The sequence below is a fragment of the Merops nubicus genome, unplaced genomic scaffold (assembly GCF_000691845.1).
Source record: "Merops nubicus isolate BGI_N331 unplaced genomic scaffold, ASM69184v1 scaffold23311, whole genome shotgun sequence".
Classification (NCBI taxonomy): Eukaryota; Metazoa; Chordata; class Aves; order Coraciiformes; family Meropidae; genus Merops; species Merops nubicus.
The window spans coordinates 44,875-55,114 of NW_008590621.1; the positions used below are offsets into that span (position 1 = coordinate 44,875).

The 10,240-nt window shown below is 41.5% G+C and overlaps 1 protein-coding gene across 5 annotated transcripts in view; it reads left to right on the plus strand.

Annotated features, from left to right (window-relative positions):
- Window positions 1-4,902, plus strand: part of CNOT4 (CCR4-NOT transcription complex, subunit 4) — a 44,590-nt gene extending 39,688 nt beyond the window's left edge. For 3 of the 5 annotated variants that reach the window (XM_008950021.1, XM_008950019.1, XM_008950020.1), the window contains 2 exons: window positions 3,347-3,559; window positions 4,330-4,902. In XM_008950021.1, the coding sequence (XP_008948269.1) occupies window positions 3,347-3,559; window positions 4,330-4,631 (515 nt within the window). In that variant the 3' untranslated portion in view covers window positions 4,632-4,902. The remainder of the gene's footprint in view (window positions 1-3,346; window positions 3,560-4,329) is intronic. The other 2 variants (XM_008950023.1, XM_008950022.1) reach the window with 1 other exon arrangement.
- The last annotated feature ends 5,338 nt before the right edge of the window (window positions 4,903-10,240 follow it).

Consider the following 10,240-nt stretch of genomic DNA (forward strand, 5'->3'; position numbering starts at 1 on the left):
CACTTTTGTACTCATCAGCACAAGATTTTAATAAATAAACTTCCTTATTGCTAGCAGATATACTTTTTTTTTTTTAATGGATGCTAAATCCTTTTTAGGCCTTTCATTGCTTGACTTCCATGATTCAAAGTGGATTTTGTGCTGACAGTTGAAATAAAAGGACAGTTTTCCTCAGTTTCTTCTTTTTGCTGTTCTGTGTTAAAGAGCGTACACAGCCAAGGTGTACCATGCCTGCCTCACAGATAAATGTCTCCTCACCAAACAGTGTCAGCCTTTTCTCTCAAAAGCTTGTATCTCAACTGCTTGTTACCTTTCTGGACACATGTGTCCTGTATAATATGGTTTGGGGTTTTTTTTAAATGGAATATAACATGAAAAAAATATACCTCTTTTCTTAGCCCAAGGTGGCCTAATGCTTTACTACATTTATTTTCCTATCCCATTCCTTATAAATATCTTGCTTGCTCTGTCTTCATTAGACTTCTTCAATGACATGTTGAAGGTGCATAGTTTATTACACAGGCTTATTTTCTCACATGTGAGCTTTGAGGGTGTGTTGGGGGTTAATAATGTCCATGATTAAGATCATCATGAGCTTGCAGATCCCCAGATCACAGATACTGCAATGAGTATGTTCATTCATGCATGGTCCTAGGAAGCATCTCCTGTGTCCTTTTGCCTTCTAGTAGAAGCAAGTAATTAAACTGAGCTACATTTATTTGCACAAGCTGTTGGAAGCAGCAGTGAGCAAATAAAGTAGAAACTAATGGTGTAGCATACAGAATCTGTTTCCCAATTATTTCTGTGATGGTGTTCCAAAAAATGAATTTAGAACTTGGTCAAGCTTTTGGATGTTCGAGAGGATTGTGAGCAAGGATGTTTCTGACCAATACTGCTTTCTTTTTTCCTTGAACCTCAGGATCATAGGTTTGAATGAAACATGCATGGCATCAAATTCTTTTAAAACTGTTTATTTTGTACATTAGTGCTGGAAAGAAAAAAGCAGGAGCTCTAGATGAAACCAGAATTTGATTTGATTTGCAGTGGGAGAAGCGCAAGTAGAAGTGAAAGCCAGTTTTATGCACTGTGGTTCGATGTTAAGCTAACAAAGAACAAATCACTGATAATTGTCCTTTTTTTTCCACCCAAAGGGACAGCTACACCAGGCCCCGCAGAGCACGTTGCTGCACAGTGTGTGACACAGTCACACAGATGTCTGAGGCTTGATTCCATCTCTGTGCTAAGGTGTTACTAGAAGCTGATCTCAGGTTACTTGCTTGAAGCAGAGCTGCAGTTTAATTACTGCTATTTTCTTTCTCCTGTAGCACTTAATTTTAATCTTTAGATGTAACATGATGCTCCTAGTAATGGTCAGGCTTTTGGGTTTACTTCCACTGCCTGATTTTTGATCTGTCGTTGTCTTTTATGGGAATGCTTAGGAGTTATCGTTCTTCCCTATGGAGGTACCTCACACTTGTAACCTTTAAGGAAGAGCGATTCCCCAACCTTAGCCAGTGAGATAACAGCAGTTGACTATAAACCTTCCAGAGTCTGTGGTCAGATGTATTCTGCAAACTTGCCCAGGCACAGAGGATGATTTTCATAATACACCATTTGCATCTGTGCTGTTAGCCCTAGCCAGGCTCTGTGTGCAGCACCAGTCTGCCTGGCCATAGATGTCCTAGGTGTCAGTGGCCATCGTGCTATATGGAGACATTTATATGTGCAGATGGATGCTTGTGCTGGAACAGCTGCATTAGGCATGCAACAGTTGTCATAGGCGAAGTGAATACAGCAGATTTGCATAGCTATTTGTTTTGAAGTTCAGTTGTTGACATGAACTGAGGTGTGACTTGCTGTGATTTGCAATTGGAGTTGGTTTGCTGTAATTCTATACAGAAGCAGAATCTTATATAAAGCTTACTCTGAAAAAAAACCTCTGGCCTGGGAAAGCAAAGTTCTACATGAAAGCAGAGGATTTCAAGAACTTGCTTTTTTTTTTTTCTTTTTTTCCTCTCTAGTTACAAAAAGGTAATTGCTGGAGGCATCAATTCTGTCTGAGCATTCTCCTTTACAAAAATTGCCAAGGCAGGTTTTGATGACAAGTGAGACTACTTTCTTCAGTCTTTGACATACAGAGTTGCAAGTTAGTCATATTGTCTAATTTTCCATGAAGACTTAAATGTCTTCCATTGTTGATGAACTAACAGTGTTATCTAAGTATCTCACTGTAACACTCCTGATTGACATCAAGGTCCTTTCTTTGATTAGGACAGGCAAAGATAGTTTTTTAAAAGAATAAGGTTGTAGTCTAGGCTTTTGTCAAAAAGAATGTACTGCCAATGTATTACCCAACACCTTCTTTTCACATATATTTGACCACAAGTTAATTATGACTTTCTGTATAAATACTAGGATGTTTTGTCTGGTTTGCTTTGCTCTGAGATACCTATAGTTGGAGATGGATGGTAGAACCTGACAGCCTGTTCTAGATAGCATGGTTTAAACTTTGTGTTCAGGGATTGTTTGCTATATTGCTATACAGCCTCATTATCCTGTTGTTCTTTTTCAATACACACCCTGAAACATTTATGCAACTAGTTGAGACTCACTGGTTTGGTGTCCAGCTGGTTTGCTTCTACCCAAAGTTTTGAGGATGTTGCTGTGTCGCGAATTATTCTGAAAGGTCTATAAAGAAGTTTCTCTACCGTCCTTCAACTGCAAGAAGAAATTGCACTCCCTTCAACTTCATGAGAACCTAATTACTATTTTCTTCGGAAGAACATCTGTAGGGCTGTGAATGAGCGAGCTATAGCAAAACAACCTTTTGTGGTATTCCTGTGCCTCCTTGGTTCTTCATGTTCAGTTTCTATTGCAATGCCCTACCTAGCCTTTCTTCATTTTAATATACTTCAAAGAAAACAACCCTTTTGAGCCTGCTTCTCATTAATAAAGCAGCCGAATTGGGTTTTCTAGCTTGCAACAGAGGTATTCTCAAAGGATCTGGTGGGTTTTCCCCTATTAGTAATAGAGGGAGAGCCACTGTGCCCTTGATTGAGTCTCTGAACTGAAAAGGAAATAAATTTAAAAAAAAAAAAAAAGGAATTGAGGGAGGAGTTAAGTCTTTCTCCCATTCCCTTACACTTGGTTTAAAACCTGCCATCACCTCTGAGTAATTCATTAATCATAAATAATGACCCTAGGTTTTGGACAGGGCAAGTATTAAATGGTTAGCTTAAAAAGTAAAAATAAAATCCCATACCCCACCAAAGAAGGAAATCTGTTTCTAACTTCAGCTTTTTATTTTTTTATCTTTCATTTTTTTTTTTGTTGGTAAATCTCCCAGACAACAGCAGTTCTGTAGAGAGTTTAAATATGAAGGAATGGCAGGACGGGCTAAGGGCACTTCTACCGAACATTAACATCAACTTTGGTGGACTGCCCAATGCTTCTTCCCCCTCCAACGCCAACCACAGTGTACCAACGTCCAACACTGCCACCACCGACAGCCTGAATTGGGACAGCCCTGGCAGCTGGATGGACCCCGCAATCATCACAGGTAACCGTTTCTCACTCCTTCAGCTCTGCTGGCAAACCACCAAATGGGTAGTTGGCACAAACTGATTTGCATCTGGAAAAAAAAGTCAGTATGCGGTGGTCTCTTCCAGCTTCCATCCACAAAACCTCAAGGGTCCAGGAATTTTTGTGGAACTGCTAGGTGTAACAAAGTGTCACTTAGGCCTTTGCAATGCATGCCCGGGACCTTCACAGGCAGTCAGGCGGACCAGTGCTTATCTGTAGGGTCAACTGTAGGTGTCCCTTCTGCTGGATGGCACATCCAGTAGGTGCGCCGCCGATCCTGAGGCACTGAAGGCATTCGCTGGTTATTTAAAAAGGGACGTACTCCACTTGTTTATAAAGCTCTCTTTTATAAGGCTGTCTGGTTGTGTTTCCCTGTTAGAGAGGCTGAGGCATGATTCAGGTAGGGAGAGTAGGAGGTGAAGCGTGCAGTGTGCTGGTAGCTTGGTGTGGTAAGGCCACATCGATAGGGATGCGGTCCTTGCACAGGGTGTTTGGTAGAAAAATGTGTGCTTTATGAAGTGCTCCAAGGGGGAAACTGTGTTCTCCCGTCTGGATTTAATTAATGTTAAATGTTTTGCAGGCAGAGTAATTATATATAATGATGTAAAATGCATTTTCTGTACAAACTAATCATGTTTTCTTACTGTTGCTTTTTGTTAGGTTAAATTGACCTCCTTCGTGCTCAGCTTATTGCTTCTGCTCTGACTTTCCTGTATCCCTGTTTTTTTTTTTTTTCTTCTCTTACAGGTATCCCAGCCTCCACAGGAAACAGTTTAGACACCCTTCAAGATGACAATCCTCCACATTGGCTAAAATCTCTTCAGGCCCTCACAGAGGTGGATGGCCCCAGTGCAGCGCCATCACAGACGCACCACAGTAACCCCTTCGGCACACAGATCCCTCTGCACAGAGCCAGTTGGAATCCCTACTCTCCTCCTTCAAACCCCACCAGCTTCCATTCCCCACCTCCAGGCTTTCAGACAGCCTTCAGACCCCCCAGTAAAACTCCCACAGATCTACTACAGAGCTCAGCACTGGATCGTCATTAGGGAAGGAAGAAAAAGAGAAAAAGAAAAAGAAAGAAAGAAAAAGAAAACCCAAAACGTTAGAAATGCAGGAAGTGTCCCACCCTGGTTCCTCCCCATGCCCACTTACTGTTCCCTGTCATATTTTTCTTTCTGAAGAATCCAGTTCCTGATCAAACCTCCCCCCCCCAAATGCAATGCCATCGCAGGGTCATAACCATATCTTTTTGTTAAGTTTCTGCTGAGTCGGTGTTTGAAATACACTGTTTGAAATATTTTCTAACCATTCTAAGGAGGAAGAAAAAAAAAAAAAAAGAGAGCAAGAGAAATAAAAATGCAGTCCCAATGCCTAAGGATAGTATTAACTGTCTTTTGCACATGAGTATTCTTGCCTAATGGGTAAGTCAATCTGCAGTAGGGGAGAAAATGCAATGCAGAATCAAATGCAGAAACATGAAAAAGATATATAGTTTAAATTACATTATTGAACATGTGGGCCAAGCAGTGGCCTTAGCATTTATTTTCCATTCAGAGTGGCACTACACGGGGAAATTGCTATGTTGGGTTTTTTTTTCTCTGAGAAGGGGATTTTACTGTGTCAGTCAGAGTTTGACCTGAAGTGTGTTGAAAGACAAAACACTTACAGCTATGAGTAACTGGCATGTTGCTAAAGAGTGGTTTAAAGAGGGGAGAATAAGATTTTTCTTTAATTTTGGCTTTAGACTTAAAGTAAACTTTAATGTTTTAAAAGTATTCACAGATTTAATACCTAGTGTATACATAATTATAAGCAGCTGAAACATGAGTGATATTTACTTCAGTCTTTCTATCTCCTCTGTCAGTCTCTCTTTTTTTTTTTTTTTTTAAAAAAAAAAAAACAAACACAATGATTCACCTGATTAGGGCACTCTGGGATAGCACTGCATTGGGGCCACATGATCACCATCAGGAGCAACCTCTGACCTCCTCTGCCTGCAGCTTTTACTTAACCCTGTAGTTTCTGGACGTTTGTGCAGTATTGAAAAGACGGGGAAAAAAGAAACGGATAAATAAACATGGTTATAACCTGATGCTAAAACTAAAACCAAGGAAATGTACCTCTTTCTTCAGATTAAAACTAAAATCTAAATAAAACAGAAAACTTGATGATGACTTTGCCTTCTTTTTTTTTTAAACTTGGATTTTTTTAATTAATGCATCTGATAAAAGTGTATGTCATTGCATGTTCAGGGTTAATTTTTTCCTTGTTCATCTACATTGGAGCTACTTTTTCATTGAGGTATTGCTTTGCATGATGACTTCTGTATTGAAGAGTGAAAAAAGCATACACACTGCAAAATTTTAAAGGGGTTCTGTTGTCTATGCATGGCAGTAGCTAGCTGTCTGCTTCCAGCCTTCCTTGGTGATATCTTGTGAAATCTGAAGCATGAAAAACTTGTGTATACCCACTGAATTAAATGCCACGGCCCTTGAGGTAGCTAGCATGCAATGATGTTTCTGAAGGTGTAGCAGAGAATTCTAGTTAAAACTCCCTGTCTCTGTTGGCATCCTTGCTTAATGCTGTAAAATTTTGTAATTGCAGAATGGGATGAAGAGCTCTTAGCTAACAGAGGCGGCCTCCAACAAGCTCTCTTACTTCCAGACAGATATTTAAAAACAGGAACCTTTTGATTTAGGTTCTGGATTGATGTAGCTTGGGAGGGTGGTAGAGAGCCTGGAATCCTTGAGATGCCTGTGCAGGAGGATTTCTCACCTGGTGTGAGCTGTATAGTTCAGGCTGGCAGGGGCAAGGCAGGGAATTCCCACTGCTTAACTGTGGGCACCTAATAGGGGTGGAGAAGACTGGCCTTTCAGGGTTCAGGGAGTGGAAACGAATGCCAAGTAGATCTCTACACTGGGGAGCCAGGCACTGAATCTGCATAAAGTGGCTCTAAATGTCCTGCTTTGCAAGGCGTCACTTGCTAGAAATTGGTGATTTTAGCTTGTCTCTGATGTGCTGTATTCACACTCTGCACTCAGGAACTGCATGTACTCTTTCTGGACAGGTGTTGCAGATCAGTTGTGCGCCCTGGTTACTTGGGAGAGTGTGCACGTCCTTGGATGCCAACACTCCCCTGAAAAGCAAGTGATGTTTTTGTGACCCAGTCAGCCCCTGTGCAATCCCCAGCTGTAACTGCTGATGGTGGAAGAAATGCTTGCTGGCTGGGAACTCCTCTCCTGTGGCAGTGCCTGCTGCTGCCCCTTGGCACTGGGGATGCAACCCAGGAAGAAACAGTCTGCTGGAGGTACTGGTGAAGATGCTATGGGCTTTTTTAGTTTTTTCTTCCCTATTTGTTAAAAGTTCTACCTCTTACCTATTTCTACCTATTCCCCTTTTAGATGGGTGCCCTTCCTGACCCTCAAAATAAGCAAGCTTCCCCAAGCAGCTGTAACTGCTTCCTGTGTACCACAGCAATTCCTGGAGCTGCCACCTTCTTTGGCTCTTGATTCACCTCTTTGTCGCAGTTTAGGAGGTACTTGGGGAAACCTGTGCCCATGGTCTGCTACCACTAAAAAAATAGGCTTCAAATGCTCAGGAGAGGACTTAATTCCTACTGCCATACCACAGCTTGTGTGGTTGGCATACTGACAAACATAAAGCCTTCAGGAAAAAGCTTGCAACTAGAATGACTCTTCCCTTTATGGTGCTGCCCCCTCCCCACCTTTTGCAGCTTCTGCCTCTTTTCGCTTCGATTTATCTACTGTCTGATGCTGATTCCTGCATCTCTCCAGTTGGGAAGCAACTTGGCATTTCACACTTCAACCATATGGATTTCAAATAGCTTTTGTTGTTGATGGGCTCTTCCTGCAAAGAAAGGAGACCATTCATGTGTCAGCTTTGTCCATGTGATCATATCAATGCATGGCCTGTTTGTTTTATATATTATATGGACACTTAGAGCTCTTCTTTGTATTAAGCAAGTAACAGTGCTTGACTGTTGGTCAGACAGAACCAGCAACACATCTGATAGATGTCTGGTGGATTTGAAATTGGAGAAAGAGAGTGAATCAGACACCTCCTTCAAAATGGATATAAATGTGTGTTGAGGGAAGGGAAGGAGTCATCAGCCTGTTGGTACAAGAAGTTGTGTTTTCAAAGAATTTTAAAATCAAGTGTAGTAATTTGAGGGTCAGCAGTGCTGGACTGATACTAAGGGTTTCCAGCTGCCTTTTTTTTTTTTTTTTTTTTAAATAGCTAATAAGGGAGTTAGGTTTTTCTGGATTACAGCAGGCAGTACTGTGTCACCTTCTAGGTAATCTGAAAAGCCATTGCATGAATTCTTTTTCCTTCCTTTTATTCCATTTCAAGTGTGAGCAGGTATGTGCCCTTTACAAAAATGTAGTGTCTTGACAGGGCTGCTCTAACAATACTTAAAAAACCATTGCCAACTTCTGTTAGAGTTTTTAGTAACAATGTTGAATTTGCATTCTTGTTCCTGAACTCCAAAATTTTATTTTCCTTCCTTTCCATTATAGAGTCTATTGTCAAAAAAGTTTCTGAGATGCTTCATTAATCATAGACATTCAAGATGTTGGATTCTAGGCAAAATGCTCTATGTTTGGGTTTTCTTGTGGGGGATGATTTGATTTTGGTTGTGGATTTTTCAGCTTCATGGTTTTGTTCTGGTGTGTGTTTGGTTTGGGTTTTTTTGGGTTTTTTTTTTTTATGTGGTTTAGTGAAGCTGACCATGTTCCTGTGGAGATCTTTGGCTGGAACACCTTTTTTTCTTCTCATAGGAGAAGTGGTCATGCACCAGTTTCCTCCCTCACTCTTTTAAGTGACCTTAGAAAAATACACTTGAAAAGGTTGTAGAATAGTTAACTGGGGGCTTCTTGTTCATCCCTCTGCTCACGATGTGTGGAAGTTGCCTTAAATTGCACAAGCGCTTAGGTTTGGTATTGGTCTCCAGCATATAGAAGTCCAAGGCATGGCAGGTGCTGTATTGCCTGAAACTAATTCTGTCTGGGGAAAGTTGTAGTACTATATTAAAAACTTACTGCTCAGAACTGAGATGTGCCAAGAAACACTGAGAGGTGTTCCTTCTTGTTAGGGTTTGCTTTTACCCCCAGGCTTACCATTATGTTTATGTGGTAAAGTGAAGGCTCCAGAGGTGGAAATGGCCAAATTAACTTCTTGCCATGCAAGCATCATGATCTAGAGCACCTTGTGGGGATGCAGGAGTCTGAAATGCTGCATGGTGGAGGTTTGACATGAGTTGGGTGATCCTGACAGCAAAAAAAAGCAGATTTGTTATCGGCTTTGCTGACAAAAGCACTGATTTAGGGTGGTCTGATGCAGTGATACCAGGTGTGGAACTCACTTGAATGAAGGTGGTGTCACTGTGGAGAAGTCACTGTTGATCTAAAGTTGATGGGCGAGTTAATCTGCTTGACCTGTGGTGGTCATGAGGATACTGCCTCTTGCAACACAGGTGAAGTGGAGCCTTTCAGTGGGATACAGCCATTGCACAGTTATTGTTATTTTCTCCTGTGAAGTCTTGCCAGATTACTGTCTTTCCCCCTGTCCTCTGAAATGTGACAAACACCTTTCCATTTCAGAAATGCTTGGAGAGAGGGTGGGGCTTGTTCAGCTCTCTCCTCTTCCTACCAGCACAGCAACACATAAAATGTAGTCTGTAAAGCTTGTACTGGCAGAGGTTGGCCATTCTTTTCAAGATCCCAATGAATATCTTTTTGGAGTTTCATCACTTTAGCATTTGAATGTTACAGGTCCCAGCATTAGCCTCACTAGATCTCCAGAAACGGTCCAAAACTTCTTCAGTTCTGGTACACTGAGCTTCACAGAAGAATTTAGAGTTGCAACCAAGATTGTTTAGCTCTTTCTAAATAAGCATGCAAGCTGAGGTTTTCAGTGTGGATTATGAAGCTTAAAACCCTGTTTTTAAAAAACTCTGAGGGTGCTTTCTGTCTTTGTTCAGATACAGAGCAAAAAGCAACTGCTTGTGAAGTTTACCTGGGACAGAAGCAACAATGAGCTGGCCTTGCAGTTATCTCTGTTCCTCTTGAGATGGCTTCCTTCAGTTCCAGGGCTCACCTTTCTGTTGGGTATTACATGCAAATAAAAAAATAAATAGAACTGGGATATATATTGCATGGCATAATTGGATACTGCACTTGATGTTGCATAAAACATTGAAACACAGATCTCTTGGAGCTTCAGCTTCCCTGTAGGGAGGACAGGATCTTAGTTGGAAACCCCCTTCCCTAGTGTGGAGAAAGCTGGAGTTTCTCTGATTGTCTGCAGGGAGGCAGTGGTGGGGAGGGCAGCACTTCACATGCCGCTGTAGTGAAGAAAGGTTGGGTAGATGGTGGCTCCAACAGGATCACTGAGTAATGTGGAGATAGGCTTGTGAGGTTTGTATGTCCTGTTTACAAATTACTTAAAGCTTCTATATAGTTACTTCCCTTTTCCTACTCTTCTGACAGATAAATGCAAACAGTGCTTCTCGGTGCCTTGCCCATGGTGCCTTCCCAGGGTGAAGCTGAGTATGGCTCTTCACAGCCTTGACTTGTCTCTTTGCCATGCTGGTCCAAGGTGAGAATGCACTGAGCCAATGACTGAAGATTCTGTA